This window comes from Corylus avellana, chromosome ca3, assembly GCF_901000735.1.
Source record: "Corylus avellana chromosome ca3, CavTom2PMs-1.0".
NCBI classification, from domain to species: Eukaryota; Viridiplantae; Streptophyta; class Magnoliopsida; order Fagales; family Betulaceae; genus Corylus; species Corylus avellana.
Window position 1 is genome coordinate 3,366,075 of NC_081543.1, and position 20,575 is coordinate 3,386,649.

Below are 20,575 nucleotides of genomic sequence, written 5' to 3' on the forward strand. Positions count from 1 at the left end.
ATCTAATTTGACTCACACTTGCTAATTGAAGGTATGTTTTATTTTATTTTATTTTATTTTTTATTCAATGCGGGGAAGGGGGAAGGGCTTTCTGATTGGGAACAGGATCCTCTCCAGTTCATGATGGACTCCTTCTGATTGAAGGTTTGTTCTTTTTGGCATCTCCTCTCTTTTTTCACCCGACACTGCAGAAATTAGGGGTAACTTTATTGAAAATTCATGAATTTTCATTTGATTTGACAAATCTTTAAACTTCAAAATCTCTTAATTTAGCCTCCTAAACTTTCAATTGCAATCAATTTGGACACTTCCATCAGATTTTAAACGTCACATGACGTTTATACCCCTAACTTTTTTATAAAATTTCAACTTTACTCTTAATTTCAAAACTTTTTTTTATTAAAAGAATAAAATAGAATCAGGGATATTTTGGTCTTTTTTTGTATTTCTAAACCCTAAATTTGATGGAGGGATTCAAATTGAGAGCAATTGAAAGTTCAGGAAATTAAATTGAGAGATTTTAAAGTTTGAAGAGTCTTTGTCAAATCGGGTAGAAGTCCAAGGATATTCAATGAAATTACCCCCATAAATTAATAAGTTTGGCTTCGTTTATTAAATTTTTGGAAAAATTACACTTTACCCTCCAAAGTTGGCAACGTTTTTCAATTCGAACAACAAAATTTTAATTTTTGCAATCTATCCTACCAAAGTTTCAATTTTTTTCAATTCAGCCATTTCATCAGTTAAAGTGGCTTTGACTGACGGAACAGTGATCACGTGCTCGCACGTGATCACTGTTGGACTTTTTTTCTCCAAAATGCCCCCATCCCTGTTCTCTCTCTCCGTTCGATCATTTCGGGATTTTCATTACCGGGTCTGGAGATTTGTGCAGATTTGATCTCAAAGATTCATGAGTTCTCCGCTGCAGACATACCTAGACCCTCCCAATTCCATTAATATAGAGTAGATGACCAAACCCATTACAGTGAATCAACCCATGCAATAGATTGGTCTATGCTGTTGGTAGGGGAAGATCTGCAGTTCGTGGATCTTCCCTTACTCAGAGCAAAAGCAGAGATAGAGAGAACCTCACAGCAGTGAAACACAAAGAACCTGAAAATCCATATGGACACGCCACCCCGCCCTGTACAACCATAACACCAACAATCTATGCTTCTTCTTCTTCTTTAACTAAAAGCAAAGGAAATCTAGCAAATTTACCAAGAGTCGCAGCATATGCTGGGGTACAGGGCCGGCTCAATGGTTTTTTTTGGGGCTTTAGGCGAAATTTTGATGTTGAACCTTATTTTTTTTAATATTTAAATATTAATTAAATAATATTTATTTTAATAATATTATTATAATATTATTATTATTTTCATTCTCATTGTTGTTTCATGACTTTTAAGTTTAACTTTTATCTAGTTGCCCAAAAAAATTGATGTGACATTTGTTTTTTTGGATTAATTGGTCTTATTTCTGATAGAGAACACATTAGCAAAGCCCAGCAATGCTTGGCCACAGGCATTAAATTTTATGGAAAAAATTTTTTGGGCCTTATTTAAAAAAAAAAATTAGAAGGCTTAAAGTTAAATTAATTAAAATATTTTTTAGGCCTTATTAAAAATTTTTTGGGCCTTATTAAAAAAAATTTTGTACCTAACTAACTCAAGGCCCTAGGCGACCGCCCCCTAGCCACTGAGCCGGCCCTGCTGGGGTAGAGGGGGTAAGTTGTCCCATGGAACCTAGCATTCAGACCTCAGACTACCATCAGTTGTAAATTCTTTCTATTATCAAACTTTATTGAAGGGCACCCCCTCATACAAGGTGATCGTGAAGCTCAAGAGCAACGTCTGGGTTTTGCGTCAGAGATTGCCCATTTAGGTGAAGGTAGTTTTTAGTAATTGAATTGATGAGGGTGGGGGCATTTTGCAGAAGAAAAAAAGTCATTCCGTCAGTCAAAGCGGCTTTGACTCACGGAATGGCTAAATTGAAAAAAAAATTAAAACTTTGAAGGGGTGAATTGCAAAAATTGAAACTTTTTTATTCGAATTAAAAGCCTCTGTTTTGGGGAGAGTGGAAGTGTAATTTCTCAACAAAAAAAAAAAAAATTGGTAAAATCTAACTATGCATTTAAGCCATCGGCCGATGACAGTTCCTCCCAAAACTATCGCTGATTCATACGATAGCTTGATAATGATGTCATCTCCCCCATCCCCATGCACGTCTTGTCGAAATGGCCGAGAATCGCTCCATATAATTTTCAGTAGAACCAAAATATAGCAAAATTGAAAAAAAATAATAAGATTTTTGTTTTTATTTTAGTAAAGTTAATTTCGTCATTTTGTTAAAATTTGAGGTACATTGTCATTGTTTTGGTAGTTTTTGGGGTAAATTGTCGCAATTGATAGTTTGAGGAATAAATTGTCATTGGGATGGTAGTTTGAACGAGTTAAGTGGACTTCACCTCTTTTTCTTTCTTTTTTTAATCTTTTTAAATAAAAAACATTGATAACAACTCAAACACAAAATATTTATAAAACACACGAAAACAATTTTTATATTTATATCACATCAAAATATATTTTCAAATCAAAAACAAAAAATATTTGTTGGCATTAACAAACAAAATCTTTGTAATCTTTCAATTCTTACAATTTAGGGGAAACTTTACTTTAGCCATCTGAACTTCTAGCCGATTTTACAAACCCCTTAAACTTTCAAATCTCTCACTTTGGACCCCTAAACTTTCAATTTTTATCACTTTGGACCCATCTGTTAGTTTTCAACGTTAAACTCAAACGGTTTGGCTTTTTATATCCATTATACCCTCACTCGAAAACTACAACACTCACCCAACCCAAAACGACGTCGTTTTGAGCATTAAAATTATTTATTAAAAGAAGAAGAAGAAGAAAATTAGGGTGGCTGGAGGCCTTCATGGCCGATAAGGGGTGATCCCGAGGCCATGCATGGCTAAAGGGGTGGTCAACCACTAGCAAAAAAAAAAACCATTCACAGAATGGTTTTGGCCTGGGGGTGGTTTAGGCCAACCCTTACGGCCGGTATGGGGGTGGTTTCGGCCACCCCCAGGCCCTAGCTTGAGGGTGGTTTGGCCACTCCCAAAACCCATTCCGTGAAATGAGTTTTTTTTTTTTTTTTTTTTTATGAGGTTTTGGGGGGTGGCCGGATAATCTGTAGATTGTTTGTTTTTAGACATTTTATATTAACATTTAGATTAAACCCTTTAAGACTTTTTTTTGACTTTTTTTTATTAAGTTCGAAGAATTTAAAAGTATTTTTAATCCTTAAAAAAATCTATTTGAATGAAAAAAAAAAAAAATTCATTTAGTAGAAAAAACATTAAAAGAGCTTATGCTCTTAGTCCCTCGTCTACGGAAACAAAAACAAAAAAACTACCGTAAAAACTCTCTCTCGTCACTCTTTAGAGAAAACTCCCACAGCCACGCCAGCCAAAAGCCGCCCGCCGACCTCCTCCGAATGCCGCCCAGGGCGAACGCCACCGCTCGTGTCTCCATCGTCGTCGCCGGTGGCTGGAATTCTCTAGAAAATGCTTAGAAACCCCAACTCTTTTACGACGATTTTGGGTTGTTGAATTGAATTGAACCCTTCTTGGTGGGTAACCTGACCCTATCTTGTGAATTTCGATGTTGATTTTAGTTAATTTCATCTGGGTTATATTGAATTTAAACTCTTCGGACGATATATGGTTTGTGGGTTTGTTTGGTTGAACCGTTTGATTAGCGGCGTGAGGTGGCGTTGGTCCGGCCAGGCGGTTTTGGTGGTGCTTTTCAGAGGTGGTGATGGGTTTTTCTCAGATATCCGGTAGGGTTCGCCTCGGCCTGAGCGGTGGCGGCGTGGTCCGACTCTGGGCGGTGAAGTTTGTCTTAGGTGGCGGTGGTTTCATTGGAAATCTGAAGGTGCGGTGGTGGGGCTCGGCCTGGGCGATGAAGCTTCTCTCAGGTGGCGGTTGTTTTCCTGTGTTTGTTCCGGGATGTTCAGCGTGAGGTTGGTATAATCTGGTGTATTCAATACTTTTTGTTTAATTTGTTCCGAGCTAATTTGTCACTCACTTAATGGTGCACACAAAAAGAGTGAGTTTCTACTTTCTACCACAACCTCACAGAATACTCGCTCAAATTTTTTAACCCATCCTAAAGATGGGTAAGAAATCAGAATGACCCGACCCAACTAAGACCCAAAATAAAAACGGCCGATGACCAACGTGTCGTATATATATATAGAGTTAGTTTAAGATTGAGGCGCCAACTTGCTCAACTCAAACAGCCACAGAAAATCAGAATCAATCTCTCTCCCTCCTCAAAGATTCGTCATCTCTGCTTGCAACTCGCAAAAATGCCGATTGACATCCGCCGCTCACCGTAAGCCGCTACATCTCTATGGCCTTCTTCTCTTTTCTCTCCAAATTTTGTTCTTTAATTTCTTTCTTTCTTTAATTTTCGTTTTATTAATGATCTTATGTTATTGATTTGACGTATATGTACTCTTTGTTTGATTGCTTGCACTAGGAGCCTGTTAAGGGAAAGATCTAAATTTATGAAGTTAGTGAGGGACTGCAACAACGGAGAAGTATATGATCGTTTTAAGCAAATACTTAACGATCACGAAGAACAAAGGTTCTTTCTTTCTTCTACGTTTTTCTTTTGCAAACTTCTATATATATATATATATATATTCCTCAATTTATGTTAAAATAAAACAATAATCTGTATTTAACACATGCATCGATCGTTTATGAGGGATTGACAAGAATTTGTTGTAATTTTGTAGTATAAAACTTCTACAACATGATTGGATACTTTTATACTTTTACCTGCCAGAATCTCCTTGCCACAAAATCTCTATGCACATCACTTACTTTCATACTCTTTAATTCAATTTTGAGCAACATTACGTTGTTAAATCATTATTATTTATTTCAAAAGTTTAAGCTGTTTCAAAAGCTTTAGCCGATAGAAAATGATAAATTTAATCATTTAATCAATACTTTAACAGGAATAACTGTGTTGTAACTTGTTCAAGGATTGACGAGTTATTCAATGATCACATTCAACTTGCTCAAGGTTTCCATGGTTTCAAAAAGCTATTCAACTTAGCCGTCTTTCATGCCAAACTCGGGGTACGAAATAGAAGCAGTAAATTAATTAAATGCATGCATCCATATTCACTTCTGATGAATTCAATTCATATATATATATATATACACAATTATAGGATCGTCTTGCCATCAACGATTACCAGCGTTATTTAGAGTATTTTAAAATTCTCCAACGTTTTCGTAGTGGGCAGAAGAGCATGAAGAAAATGGTAGAAGAGGTACCTTATTATGCTTTCATTCTTTATCTTCTTCCATCTTCCTTAATTTTCTCTCATAATATTTGATTGATTAATTTGTTATTGCAGTTAGCCGTACTTTTTGCTTGTCATATGGATTTATTCTTGGAGTTCTGTGAATTCTTACCGCGTGATCACTTTGGATTGTGGTGAGTGAGAAAAGGCCATCATCATGGAAAAGTTCAAAAACTCAAACATGTTCCAATGATTTACTTTTGTTTCTGTTTCTTCTTGCATTGTTATTTTTGTGGTTTGGTAGGACTTAATTCTTGTAAGAGAGATTCACAATTAATTCATCAATTGACAATGATAATTCTTTTCTAAGTGAAATACAAAATGTATGATCAAGGAATGGTAGCTATAATTGTAGGCACTTGTTATCACTTTAATCATCACATATTGTATTACTTAGTTATGGGAACCGACATGTTTGTTTATTGGGATCATCAATTGCAGTCTATGGTTGTTAGTAATTCTAACATTTTTTATGCTCAAATTATTAGTAATTCGAGAAGCAATAAATGTGAGAAATATATTATAAAGCAGATTTCGAGCATATGGGCTTCATAGGAACTCTCTCACATTGTCTTCAAGAGGTAGCTCAATCGGTTGAGACCACGCCCAATGAAACGGAAATCACTAGATCGAATCCCCCTTCCTCCTCTTGTGAATTGTTGGAAATTCGAATCCATTTGTTGTAAGGGTATCGGTTGTTAATATTTTTGTTTTTAAAAAAATAAAAATATAAAAGAACAAAATAAAAAATGTTATCAACAAGATCTAATTTGTCTTTACTAAGTGGGTACCCAATAACTCCAAAAAAATAAAAATTAAAAAAAAGGTGGGCACCCAAGTTATTATTTCCTAGATGCACCATGCCATATGTTTACGGTGTAGCCGTTCAAGTGCTTGAAAAAACAGTTTGCGCATTGATGTCCATTGGACACCTGCCCCCAATGTGTTTTTAACCCTTTGGGCTCTTTGTCATTCATGTTATTCTATAATTTTTGGAAAAAAAATCGTTTCAAAAACTTTAAAAAGTAAAAATCGACTTTCTTGAATTATCTTGCACTTTCAGTTTGCCCATTTCGTTAACATTTTATGTTAACTTAGAAGAAAAATGTACCATGTAATTGTTAAGGGAAAACACTAGTTACATCTGTGCTATCATTCCAAAAAAATTAATCAAATTATAACACTTATATCTTTAATGAACAACTTTTTGGCATGTCACACATCACGTGGCCCATACCTAACTAAAATTGTCCATTATACCTTCTATCTTATGTGTGAAAATATAATTATGCCAAATCCATGACTATAGAGATCCATGATTCATGAATGATAGGCACTCGGGCTCCGGCGAAGCCTCTAGCAAAGCCTCTTGCAAGTTTGGTTTCTCTTGTGCAGCTGTGCTTCTTGGTTTCAAACATCAAAATTTTCCATCTCTTGTGCTAACGGCGTGAGTTAAAGAATATATATAATATTTTTATTATTTATTAAATAAGGAAAAGAGCAAAACGACATCGTTTTACTTGGACTATTATGCAAAACTATACCATTTTGCATAACCGCTTCTATGCGGTAGTTTTCACTACCGCATAGAAGCCAGATCCAACAAACAAAATCTTTGTAATATTTCAATTCTTATAATTTATAAATTCTTAATGAATTTGGTACAAACACCTTGAATTGGATAGGACACAATGTCTACTTTTTTTTTGAAATTAATGATTTTATTCTTCAAAATAGAAAGTAGCGAAGAGCATAAAGCTCTAAATAGCAAGAGCAGATTGCTCTAATAATTCAATATCATAAATACATATGGGTATCTCCTCTATCCATATTTGCTCATTAAGACATGAGAGAGCAAATTTCGCTAAATGATGAGCCGCTGAGTTTACTTCCCACTTAACATGAGAGATCATCCAGCTCTGATGCGTACCTAGAACTGCTCGAGCATCATCCACAATTTGTCCATATGGCTTGAAATTTATTCCAGACTCACGAAAAGTTTGGACTACTTGAAGAGCATTTCCCTCAAGAATGATATCTGGCAATTCCAAGTCCCTGCTAAACTCCACTACAACCAAGGATACCAGTGCTTCCGTAGTGTTTACTTTTAAAACAAAAGGAGAAACAATGAAAATATTAATTCAGACCAACTTTGATTAGGACTTTAACATTGAGAATTTTGTTATGGAAACAATTGATAAATATTACATACAAGTAAAAGTAAATAACATTGCTACGCATAAATTTATTATCATTTATATGATTTAATCATTTATTAATTAAAATAAAAAGAAAAAAAATCATAAAATTTGAGCAAGTCTCTTTTGCCAATTTAACTTTTCTGAAGTTTAGAAAAATTATTTTTTAAAACGTAGGGTCGCATTTAAAAAAGTGTTGTTTTTTTTTATCATATTAAATATTATCAATTCCTTTTCTTTTTCTTTTTTTTTTTTTAAAAAAAAAAAGTATTTCTACTTTTTATTTTGATATTATATATTAGTTATCAATTGATATGGATAATCTTTTTATGGTACTGATTACTAGTTATAAAAGTATATTAAATATTAAAGTAATACGGGCACCTTTTGGTTCTACTAATCACTAACAAACTTTTTTATTTTCTTTAATTTTTCATGTGTTTTAAATATTTTTAAATGCGTATTTTGACATCTAAGACTAAAAGTGAACAAACGTTCATCAACCTATTAGTTCTATTAGCAAACCCATGCAATTTTGAATAAGTGTATGTTTAGTTTAGCAGTTTCAAAACGTATGGTTTAAAAGATTAGTAATTTAAAACCTAATATCAAAAAAATAAAAATTATTTAAAACCATATATAATATTTGTTTTGATTTTGAGGACCATCCGATAACCACGAGCGATTGATCGGATGGATGCGATGAAAAGGTGATAAAATTCACACGACGAAACTGTCCAATGCATTACACCGAATACCATTTTTAGATAATAATACCATTTGTTGCCCTAATTAGTTGGTGCCAACAGCCTAATTAATTGCCACATCCCATGGTTGGAAATCCAGGTAACTTTCAAGTTTGTAATTCGGAGAAAATGGCAGTGCTTTACCGTGGCACTCAAGAAAGAAAAACAAAAAATGGTGGACAGAAATTTAGACGTCGTCGTTTTACTCTGCTCCAAACTCTATCTGTGCCCTAAGTTACTTTACAAATATAACCTTCACACGAAATTTTGTTCCCAAAAATTGTTTATACGAAATGCGGGTTATCCCACCTCCACAACCGCGGAAATTAACAAAAAACCAGGGGTATTTCCGTAAGATGGGTACTATATATACGAAGTCGGCCTTCAGATATCAGATTGTGAAAAGGCCGAGCGAACGAAGCAGAGTAGTTTCCGTTATCCATTCAATCTCTTTCTCTCTCTAAAATCCTTCTCTCTTCCTCTCTCTTTTCGCGAATTAGGGTTTTTCCGAATCTCTCTGCTCTTCGAATCCGAATCCGACCGTCTCAGCCATGAGTTCCGACTCGATCACTGCCGCTTCGGTTCCCTCGGCCGCCAACGCCAGGGATTTGGGCAAGAAGAAGAGGGTGAGAATTCAATTCCTATCGCTTTGTACAGAAAATCCATTTTTAATGTGTATTTTGTGTTAATTTTTCTTAATTTTCTGTTGAATTGGGGGATTTTCAGGCCAACAGGTCCGCCAAATTGAAGCAGTGCAAGCTTGATGCTCGTCGCGAGCAATGGCTTTCTCAAGGTACGCCTGCGATCTCTTATTCTGTAACCTATGTATTTATTTATCCCATTTCATATGTATTTGTGTAAAAAAGTATTTCTTTGATTTTGTTTATTTCTTTGTTTATTTATTTAATTTTGGTTTGTTTAATTGATTATCGGATTTGCGATTAATAATTGGGTTAGGCACGGCAAAGAACAGGGGATTCAAGGAGGAACAGAACGGCGGCGTTCAGTGCGGCAAAGGGGGCAACCGGGCGTTGGAGAATTTGGAAATGAGTTCCAGGGGCGAAGATATGGATCGATCGATTCATCAAGACAGCGATTTGGACTCGCCGTCGAACAGTCCCACCAGTGCTACCAGTAGCGTCCTCGGCGGTGCTGATTCGAGTACAAACTTCACCGGAAGTGGCAGCAGTGGAAGCAGTAGCAGTAGTAGTAGTGGTGGGTGCTGTTCGGGGTGTATAACGGAAGATGAGGAAGGTGGAGGAGAAGATGATGGTGACGGCTTGGATGATTGGGAGACCATGGCTGATGCTTTAGCGGCGGACGAGGACAAGCCCCAAGGCCAAAATCCGAGTTCCGAATCCGAATCCGTTGCCCAAGTTGTTTCTCCGCGGCAAGTGACCGATGGGACGGGCCTAAGAGATGGAGATTCGAAGCTGGAGTGTCCGAAAATGGTTTCAGGGGCTTGCGGGAATAGCCGGGCGTGGAGGCCGGACGATGCATTTCGACCTAGGAGTTTACCCAATTTATCTAAGCAGCAAAGCTTGCCTAATCCGGACCGGCATTATGGCGGAGGAGGGGTTGCGTGGGCTTCTAAGAGTGTGGTGTCTGCGCCGACCTCGTGTCCTATATGCTGTGAGGATTTGGATGGCACAGACTCAAGCTTTTTGCCTTGCTTGTGCGGATTCCGGCTCTGCCTTTTCTGCCACAAGAGGATTCTTGAGGAGGATGCGCGTTGTCCCGGCTGCAGGAAACCGTATGAGACTGACCCTATCGAGGCGGAGGCAAGTGTAAATGGGGGCAGCCTGACATTCCGGTTGGCTCGTTGTTGTAGCATGATCACGAGGTCTTAGGTGGAGTCTCTGTTTTCGTCCATTAAGTATATTGGGTCTCTCTCATTTTGCGTGTCTCGTGTGTTCTGTTTAGTCTTAGGCTCTGTTTCTCTCTTTTTTAATAGAGGTAGATGTTGGCATAGGGTTTTGAGCACCCGGGAATTAAGCTATTATCTTATGAGTTTGGTTCTTATATGAATGGTGCATTCGTTGATGTAGAGGACACATCTTGGTATGTGAATAGATAAGGTGGTATAGAAATTCAATACATAAAAGATGATTACAATATGATTTTTCTTTTTTCCTGCGAATGCTGTTCTATTTTTCACTGTTTATGTGGACTTTCTATCTTTATGTTATATTCTAATGGCCTTTTTGTTTAAGCAGTTCTTTTCGTAGGAGATGCCTCTGCATTTTAGCTTGTTACATTTTTTCAGGCAATTACCTTTATTGCTTTCTGAGGCTATGGCTGATTGAAGCAATACTTTGAAGAATGGATTTTGGTTTGAACTCAATAGGTTATTGATATGGCTGCAATTGTAAACATATTGAGGTCAGCACTTCAGACTTTAATTATTGGGGGATCATGTTTTGTATGGAGACCATACAATGTTTAAACCTAGTTTCTTTTGACTTGCATCACGGTTTGAGGTTTTGAATTGAATGTCATGTCTAATTTGAATGAAAATGAGCTTTTTATATTTTTAAACTACTGGCTTGTAGTTTTGTTTGCATTTTTATATCTCCCAGCTTATATTTTGGTATTCATTGCCTCATTAGTCTACAGTGGACGGTGGAGGTTTCTGGGAGGTCTTTTAAATTTATTTATTTACTTTGTGTATTGAGAAGTGAAGATTTTCTTATCTAAATACATGCCTATGATTAAAAAGTGATAATTTTAAATATCCAGTAGTGCCCATTCATTTATAATTATTGAGTATTGTTTCAGTTTTCATAATCATTTGAGATGTTCTTTATTTGTACCATTTAGGTGAGGGAAGTGTCATTGACAGGTAAAACCAATTTCCTTGATATTGCCAAGTTCCATTGTGACATATTAGGTTATTAAAACTGTAATTATTTTGCAAATTACATTTTGAATTTTTTAAACTAATAGCTCATCCCATGGCTTGCTTTCTCGTACTCTACCCACCTTCCAGATTTCTCCTTTTACATGCTCCTACTGAATCTCCCCTTTTATTTGGTTCCAAATGTCCTTAAAGACTGATTCTCACTCTCTTTCTTTATCTGTCTCTCTTGGTTTATTCTCTCTAGGCTTTGTGTTGTGACTTCTCCTCTGGCACTCACGGCCACTCACCATTTATACCATTTGCCATTTGTGTCATTCATCATTTGCTACACCGTACAGTCATGCCTGTAGTGTAGTGTTGTCATTATTTAAGCAGGAGCCCAGGAGAGGATCTTTTTCCATCGTTATCTCCTAAATTTTAGGTATGAGTGGTTTTTTCTTTCATGACTAATTCCTATTTGATTATTATTATTTGAGGCTTTACATATCCCATTTTACTTGGTAGTGCTGGTTACTCGGTGAATTTTTAGACTTAGTTTGGAGGTTTTGTTGAATCATCGCTGTTGTAGTATGAATATGAGGTTTTAATCAATTCATAGGGTCTTCGCAAAAGAACTCCTATCAATAATAAAGAAATCAGAATTAAAAATAAAAAATCAAAGAACAAGAAAAAGAGGACGAGGAAGATGGAGTTTTGGCTTTATGGGGAAGATGATGAGGAAGAGAACAAACAGGGAAAAGAATGGTATTCATTCAATTGGAGAGTTCTATATGCTTTACATTGTGCTTTCCTCTCGTGTATATATTGATCATGGTTTGTAGTGATCTATGTGCAAGGCTACTCTCTGCAAGCACTTAGGGATTAAGGGTAGTGTAAGTCTCCACTTTTAGATGGGAACAGCCTTGTGGTTATAACATCCTGTCTATCTGAAAAGAAAAGTATTTATTTATTTATTTTACTGATGACATTTTAGCAGTGTTCCATGGTGAATTATCTCCTTGATGTCCATGGTGTGTGGCGGGTACATGGAGCATGAAGGCGGGTAAAGTAGTTCTTGCAACCTTTTTTAAAATTTTTTTATTTGGGGGTACTGTTTCACTCGTGCTTGTATTTGGTTTGCTCTGCTATCAGGAATTAGGATAATTACTCTGCTTGCTGCAAGGGGCAGTAGAGTTGTATTTGTTGTAAGTACTGTTGTTCTTTATGTTCATTTTATGGATTTAGCTTACTGGTTTCTCCCCGCTCCCTCCTCTGAAAAGAGCAGTTTGATTCAATGCTTTCTTAAAAGCTGATTTTCTAAGTGTAGATGTAATGCGTCGGTGTTGTGTATCTCCTCAATTCCTATACTAAACTTAAGGTGGATTTTAGCAGCCTCTTTCAGGCTATATAAGCATGGAATGATGAGTCAGCCTGTTCTTGATACTTAAAGAGATTCACAAGGTTTATTGTGTTCAACATCTAGAATGGATGATCTTTTGATTTTTTGGATAATATATAGAAGGATGAGCATGCACAAAACTTAATAGATGAGCTTCTGTTGCTTTCAACTCTTTTAACTTCTTTTATTTCAAAAGAGTAATAGCTAGACTGCATTTAGCACACACAATAACGTATTTCATATTCAAACATATCCAAGAAGGCACCGACCTCCTAAATCACCCTTTCTTAATAGATTAAGTTATTGAATGCAGAATCCTTCTTATGCTGGTCAGGGAGTGTTTTCCACCACTTCACAAGGATGGATTCCTGACAGAGGAGGACATCCTTATCCTTGCCCAACTCTTCGCCATTAACCCATTTCTGTATATTTCTTTCTAGTTGCAAAACCCTTGGCTTGACTTGTTCAAACCCATCAGGGCTGCTTGTTTTAGTGCGGAGCTCCTCTACCTCTGCCCAGAAATGCGATTCTCCACTGGATTCAGCTGGCAGCTTCTGAGCATGCTCAAGCCATCTTTGTGTGTATATGTATCGCTTTGGCCTGGGCTTCCTTGGCTTCCCAGGAGTACCCAAATAGGGTCCCGACTCTTCGTCCTTCGAGTGTCTATAGTAGTTGGCAACATCTAGGGGCTCAACAAGGCGACGAAACCTCTTTCCGAGCTCTACCCAATCTTTCTGGCCCTCAAAATCATCTGGGAGTTGATACCTTTTTAACATTTCGATGATTTCATCCCATATACTTGCTAGCTCAAGCCTATTCACATTTGCTTTGAAGTCATGGGGGCTGTTGTGAAGTCTGAAGGCATCATAACAGCTCATTAGGCGAGTCTTACAGATCACTCGGTAGGATTCTAGTTCAGTTATTTCCTTCTGGATCTTCTTGGTATCTATGCTATCCATGTTTCTCTGCTTTCGCTTCTCAAACTCGACAGCAGCAAGAAGACACAATCTAGCTCTCGTGCTCTACAATTTTCCACACACGATAAGATAAATAAGCACAAATGGTCAAGAGAAGAGAAGGGCTCTATAAATTTGAAACACTTTCAAGCATCGGCGTACTTTGTTCTTTTCACTTTCTAACAACACAGTTCTAATTAAAGAGCCTCAAAAACATTTTGGAATTTGTTCGAACGCAAATAAAAGATTTTGGCAATAACAAGCGACAGAAACAGAACTCACCAACCCAAGGTCATTTAAGGCCGAGTTAATTGTTGCGCTGTCACTGCCTGTGGCCTCTGCAGAATATGAGAGGGTTTCTAGTTTCTTCAAGTCAACCACATCTTGCATTTTTTTCAACTCATTTTCATACCCAAAATGTTGATCAAGACTTGTGCGGGCTATCTCGTGAAGCTCCGCTTCACTGTTCAATTGAGAGGAGTAAAACAATAGCTGCAAAACAGCATCTGAGTTCCTCAAGACCACCGGTTTTCCATTCCCAGTGCAGAAGAAGTATGTCCCAAAGGGCTTGTAAGGGCTTAATGCAGTGAAGTTGGTTACAGTTTCCAATAGCAGATTCGGGTTCGCCATGAGATTGCAGGCAGCATGGCTTGCCACGGACGCCGCGTTCGTCATGACGGTCCTATAAAAATCCGGAGCCTCCTCGGGTTTGTTAACGGATTTTGTAGCAAAGAATCGGAGAATTGACTCAAATTCTTTTTCGATTGATGGGATAGGAGCAAGCAAGAGTCGTGGGACAATATCATATCTCATGACAAAATGTATGAAGTAAGGAGCCCATTTCTCTCGCCTTAGAGCATGTGAAAATATGCGGTTACCAGTTAGAGGACTTCCAAAAGTCACACACAGAGGTGGGCTTGTTTTATCAAATTTGCAATTGTCCAAGAACCAAAGTGTTGCAAGGATGGCCATTGAACCACCCAAGGAGTGTCCTGTAAACACTATTTGCTTCTTGTCTGTCTCAGCTTTTTGCACCTGAATTATATATATATATATATATAATTCCCCAAAATCAATAGCTATAAATCTATTTTATTTACATAAATTTGTTATTGTTCAACTTATTATGAAATACTATACCAAAAAGAATGACACATTAGAAAAGAGTTTTTTAATATATTCCAGTATAAACCCTCTTTGTTGTAGTTAATTTCTCCATTACCTTTGATTTAACTCTTCATTTGTAACTTGCAAGAACCTTAATTTTGTATAAAGATTCTTTATCACTCCGAGATGAATAAATAAAATGCGAGATAAATAAGTCTTACAAGAAAATTAAGTAGGTGATTTCTATGTATATAACATATGTTACTATTCATTTGAACACAGTACTAAGAGCAGTAAAAAAGTTCATAGTATTATCATTATGGGTTTCTTATATTACTATCAATAATTAATCATTATTATTATTATTTTAACTGCAAAACCAGTAAAATCCGAGCTCTTAGCCAATTCTTCTTTAAAAAAATGTTAAGCTTGTAAATAAATTTTACTAAAAAACTTTTTACAACGTTACAGTTTTTTTTTTTTTTTTTTTTACATGGCATGAGTTGATTGGCTAATGGATGAAAACAGCATGCCACGTAGGATTGAACAAAAAAGCAAGTTGTTTCTCACAGTACCTTCTCTTTGAAATCTGAAGCCCCCAAGATCTTCTCTTCAAATCTCCGCAGAAAGGCGTCGTTAACGGTGGCAACTTCATCGTTGCCTATGCTTCTCAGAGAAGGAAACTTCGGTGGGTTGTCCGGTCGATTGATCTTAGTCTCTCCAAAAGGTTTTTGAGCAAACCAATCGGATACCAACCAAGATCCAGGAAAGATGAAGAAGTAGGTGTCCGGTGAACCACGAGATTTTTCAAGAATATACGGCTTCGCCGGTGGCTTGTGATCCTTCATGGCAAAAGAACAAGCTTTATTGATTACCTGATCGTCCCTCATTCCTATGATGTCTGCAACCCTTGTTCCACCGGCCATCGTTTTTGAGCTTTTTTCTTTTGCAATTTGCAAGCTTAGAAACTTTTTTTGCTACTTCTTATTTAAGCTGATGGAGCTTTGAAGAAAGGAATCAGTTTTTATTTGACGAAAATACCCAGTAACCATCTGGGTGGATGGTGACCTTTTTTATCATTAAACCATCGTAGGCCCCTAGACAAAGACTTTGCTTTTTGGTCTTTTTGGTCTTTTTGCCTTCTATTTTGGGCTGGGTATGGTGTTGTTGGTATGCATCCTTCGCTTCACTTGCCTTGAAAGTGCTTGGTGCGATCGATGTGAAACAAAAAATTGTTGACTTTTTGAGTTTTTAATTCTTTTATTATATGGTATTTGTTTATTATTAAAATCATTCAATAAACATTATTAACATAAAGAATAATTTAATTATTAAGACTATGATGAGATCGATGCAAGCGAGTGAGAGCATAGATTCCTAAATGATTAACTTGTTAATTTATAACTGAATTTTAAATATAGATGAAATTAATTACTTAAAATATAAACATATTTTATTCTTTCCATATAAATGTTTCTAATGCCTTAAGCCCTGCCTAACCGTCCAAATTTCTAATGATAAGGCTTAAGTCAAGGTCTCCCACGAAGTTTCCTTCTTGTGTGGCTGCAGGTTCTGCAATAACCTGAAATTGTTAGGTAGGTGCACATGAGAGGAAAGAGTAATATGTAAGGATGCTTTTTATATTCATTTTATCAGGTTAATGTAATGTGTTTTCTGTCATTTTTCATATTAACCACTTGAAGTATGTCACTTCAATCAATATGAAATGGGTATGAAGAGTCAATTTTTAATGAAGTTCTTAAGCCACTTAAAGCTCTTAATCATAATTTGTCCAAACCTCATGCATAATTTCTAATGATTTTCTATTAACAATTTCTCAAAATGCTTCATACATACAATTATCTTTCTAAAGCTTATTACCAACATAAGCTCGGCTCTCAATATATACGAAGTTTCGTTCATGATTTACATACTAAATCTAGATTTAAGTGATTGTTTCTACTTGTAAAGCATTTTATCTTACAAATAAAAAAATTTTAATGGGAACAGTCAAATTATAACACATGCATGTCACCTATACTATATATATATATATAGAGAGAGAGAGAGAGAGAGTAGAGATTTACGGCTGCCAAGCGTCGGCCATTTTTTATTATTTATTTATTTATTTTTAATTGAAGAGGAAATAGGTTACAAGGGAATTATGGATGACCGAATCCATTTAAAGTGGTACCTTCCACCCTTAGGTTTTAGTTTTGAATCAAAGAACAAATTTTGAGGCATTAAAACCCAAATATTGGCTCATGAAAATTTAGCTAACAAAAAGCATAACAACAAAATTTTCATTTCCATTTTTTATTTTTTAGAGGCAGCCACACACGTTGGACGACGCTTGGCTACCTCAATTTGGCAGCCGCATAGACGGACTCATATATATATATATATATAATCATAATAATTCATATACAAAACCAAGTAGGCTTCAACCGGGTAAACCTCCATTTCCTTATCAATTCTTGATAAGTCCAGAAATACAAGACTCCAATTTATGGTGTTGAGGGAGTGTTTTCCACCACTTGACAAGAGTGGATTCCTCCAAGAGCACATCCTTTTCAACCTCTCCGCCATTAACCCATTTCTGTATATTTCTTTCCAGTTTCAAAACCCTTTCCTTCACTTCTTCAAACCCTTCTCCGTTGCCAGTTTTAGCTTGGAGCTCCTCCACCTCTGCCCAGAAATGGGATTCTCCACTGGATTCGGCCGGCATCTTCTCAGCATGCTCGCGCCATCTTTGCGTGTATCTGAATCGTTTTGGCCTTCCCTTCGTCGCATAAGGCCCCGTGTCTTCGTTCTTCAAGTGTCTATAATAGTTGGCAATATCCAGCGGCTCAACAAGCCGGCGATATCTTGTTCCGAGCTCCACCCAAGCTCTCTGGCCTTCAAAATCGTCCGGGAGCTCGTACCTTTTTAGCATGTCGATGATCTCATCCCATATACCTGTGTTAGAATATAAATTAAATAATTAACTTCATTGAATTCTCATAAATTTTTTTTAAGTTTTTAGGATAATCGGTGATTTAACGACCTGTTAGTGTAAGCCTCTTCAAATTGGCATCGAAATCCTGACGGTTTTTCTGAAGCTTGAAGGCATCATAACAGCCTACTTTTCGTAGCTTACAGTAGGCTCGATAGGAAGTCTCCAGTTCATTCATTGCGTTGTGGATATCTTTCTCCTTGGCATCGATGTTTCTTTTGTTCCCCTGCTTTCTCTTCTCTAACACTCCCGCAGCACGAAGACACAATCTAGCCCTCGTGCTCTGCAATTTTCCACACACACAAATAAGCACAAATGATCATGAGAATTGAGAAAGGGCTCTAAAATTAACGTTATATTCTCTTCATTGGCATATAAAATTAAATGATTAAATTTATCCCATTAGCCACACATAGGAAAATTTAAAATACTTTCTAGAATGTTACAAATCAAAGCAAAAGTCGAGTTCAAACTATATCTTCGTCATTTACCTCTTACTTTTATTAAATATCTTATGTATTGGACAACACTCATTGTTGGGAAGAAAATATCTCACCGTGGCCCCCACCTACTTGCACTTATTTACAATATGCCCTTACCCACTGACCATATGACATGTGTCCACCTTTTTTGCACTTAGGAATAAAATGAGAAAAATGGGTCCTTCTTCTTCCTTCCATAAGTGGAGGGGTATTTTTGTCTTTTTTATTTTTTGATGGGATAACAATACATTTCCACTATAACTAACTGAATATTCTCATGTTCAAATAAACTAGAAAGGATCCTAATTCCTTGTATATCTCACTCTCAACACACACTGATTCATGGATATTATAGGCAAATTACCATTATATTTTTATCCACATATGAGATGCTAACTTAAGTATCTAAGAATCTTCGGCCCCAACCGAAGACCCTCTAACCTTGTCCTTATTTTGCAGGAACACCATTGTTATTAAGGAATTCCTTTCATAGCTCAACCATGAAAAAAAAATCGTTGGGCTAGCAAATTCTTGGACCGAAAAACGCTGCAACACCCATTAAGGGAGCAGTGATTTAACACTCTCTTAAAAGTCTTTTGCAATTCAAAGTTTGAAAGAGCCTAAAAAAATTTGAAATTTGTTTGAAAGCCAACAATAACAAGAGACAGAAACAGAGCTTATTTACCAAGCCAAGGTCGTTTAAGGCCGAGTTAATTGTTGCACTATCGCCGCCGGTGACTTCTGCAGACAACGGAAGCGTTTCCAGTTGCTTCAAGTCAACCACATCTTGCATTTCCAAACTTTCTTGCAATTCACTTTCATACCCAAAATGTTGATGAAGGCTTAAACAGGGTATCTCTGCAACCTCCCTTTCACTGCCCAACTGAGAGGAGTAGAACAAAAGCTGCAAAACCGCATCTGGGTTCCTCAAAACCACTAGTTTTCCATTCCCAGTGCAGAAGATGTACGTCCCAAAGGGCTTGTAAGGGCTTAATGCAATGAAGCTGGTTACAGTTTCCAAGAGCATATTCGTGCTCCCCATGAGATTGCAGGCAGCGTGGGTTGCCACCGACGCCGCGTTCCTCATCACAATCATATGAAAATCTGAAGCCTCCTCCGGTACGCCGCCGGCGGATTCGTTTGTTGATTTTGCAGCGAAAAATTGGAGGATTGACTCAAATTCTTGCTCGATTGATGGGATAGGAGCAAGCAAGAGGCGTGGGACAATGTCATATCTCATGACAAAATGTATGAAGTAAGAAGCCCAATTCTCTCGCCCAAGAGCATGGGAAAATATGCGGTTACCCGTTAGAGGGCATCCAAAAGTGAGACACAGAGGTGGGATTTTGCTGTCGGATTTGAAGAACTTTTCCAAGAACCAAAGTGTTGCCAGGATGGCGATGGAACCACCCAGGGAGTGCCCCGTAAACACTATTTGCTTCCTGTCTGTCACAGCACTTTGCACCTGATATTATTATTGAATGTGAGATAAATAAGTCTTACAAATATGTGAAGCGATTTAATTTATTTTTATACATTTTATTTTGAGGGCAAAGAAATAGATAGTGTTTGTTTGATAGAATTATTTGTAACACTACAACTATCCTACAATGTCAATCAATTCTTAGATTTTTTTTCTTGAAAAAACTTTACTCAATCCCATCGAAATTGTCATTACTTTTGCAATATCGTCTTAAAGTCCAATTTCTCTCAATGTAGTATATCCATATTTCAATTGTTTGCAATTTCACTCTCTGTTAACTTTTTCCTTTTAGGAAGAAAAAAAAAATTGCAAAGATTAAGGCGTTAGTCCGAATTTAATGATATTTGCAAAAATACCTATGTCTCAATCTTTACAAATAAATAAATAAATAAATATTTTTTCTAAAAAAATTGGGTATTTTGAAAATTTTGTTGGGATCTAACAGATGGGGCATTGAAAAAAATTAAAAGTTTGATACACTGAACTTTATGAAAGACATTGCAAAATGGGTGACAATTCATAAGGGTCAGTAAAATTTTCTCTTTTTTCTTTTAACAAAGACTGATTCAGGGTTAATCGGATTGTCATGTTAGCATTGTGTGTGTGTTACTTCTTATATGAATACATTAAGATGACAAATGAGAAATAATATTGTTATATTAGTATCAATAATTAAAATTATTATATATTTTTAGAGTAATACTAAGTACTTTTTTTTCATCTTACAATTGTCCAACAATATTGCTGCAACACTCTAAATCAATTATTGAATTTTTTTTTTTTTTTAATTTACTAAAGATTGATCCAAATATTTCTTGGGAGTGTCACATCAATCTTATTAAATAAAGAATTATAATATATTTTTAAACTGCAAAACCAACAAATTTCAAGCCTCTTGCCAATTCATGCATACTTTCAGCTATTAAAAAGGAGGAATGATAGGGACCCAACTTTTTTGCCCAACAAAAGTCCAACTTTT

At 36.5% G+C, this 20,575-nt stretch overlaps 4 protein-coding genes across 9 annotated transcripts; 2 read left to right on the plus strand and 2 right to left on the minus strand.

Moving 5' to 3' along the window:
* Positions 1–3,397: 3,397 nt before the first annotated feature.
* LOC132174853 (paired amphipathic helix protein Sin3-like 1) lies at positions 3,398–6,012 on the plus strand. 6 transcript variants are annotated; one of them, XM_059586564.1, is made up of 8 exons: positions 3,398–3,636; positions 3,766–4,029; positions 4,266–4,403; positions 4,551–4,658; positions 5,038–5,161; positions 5,257–5,358; positions 5,446–5,525; positions 5,923–6,012. In XM_059586564.1, coding segments are annotated over exons 2-8 (567 nt in total). In that variant the 5' UTR covers positions 3,398–3,636; positions 3,766–4,015; the 3' UTR covers positions 5,924–6,012. The 6 variants fall into 6 exon arrangements, with proteins under 6 accessions (XP_059442547.1, XP_059442549.1, XP_059442546.1 ...); XM_059586566.1 differs by lacking the exon at positions 5,923–6,012 and having other exon boundaries at positions 4,115–4,403; positions 5,446–5,733; XM_059586563.1 differs by lacking the exon at positions 5,923–6,012 and having other exon boundaries at positions 5,446–5,733.
* A 2,735-nt stretch (positions 6,013–8,747) lies between these two features.
* On the plus strand, positions 8,748–10,470 carry LOC132174872 (uncharacterized). Its single transcript, XM_059586601.1, has 3 exons — positions 8,748–8,961; positions 9,062–9,128; positions 9,293–10,470. The coding sequence occupies exons 1-3, from the start codon at positions 8,887–8,889 to the stop codon at positions 10,183–10,185; spliced, it is 1,035 nt and encodes a 344-aa protein (XP_059442584.1). The 5' UTR covers positions 8,748–8,886; the 3' UTR covers positions 10,186–10,470.
* A 2,259-nt stretch (positions 10,471–12,729) lies between these two features.
* On the minus strand, positions 12,730–15,636 carry LOC132173423 (protein EDS1B-like). Its single transcript, XM_059584925.1, has 3 exons — positions 15,212–15,636; positions 13,812–14,564; positions 12,730–13,595 (listed from the first exon to the last, which is right to left on the minus strand). Exons 1-3 carry the CDS (start codon positions 15,560–15,562, stop codon positions 12,861–12,863), a joined length of 1,839 nt encoding a protein of 612 aa, XP_059440908.1. The 5' UTR covers positions 15,563–15,636; the 3' UTR covers positions 12,730–12,860.
* Positions 15,637–16,925: 1,289 nt separating this feature from the next.
* Positions 16,926–19,584, minus strand: LOC132173545 (protein EDS1B-like; the record flags this gene model as incomplete). Its single annotated transcript, XM_059585061.1, has 3 exons — positions 16,926–17,594; positions 17,683–17,914; positions 18,799–19,584. Coding segments are annotated over 3 exons (1,506 nt in total), but the record flags the coding sequence as incomplete, so codon positions are not given.
* Positions 19,585–20,575: the final 991 nt, after the last annotated feature.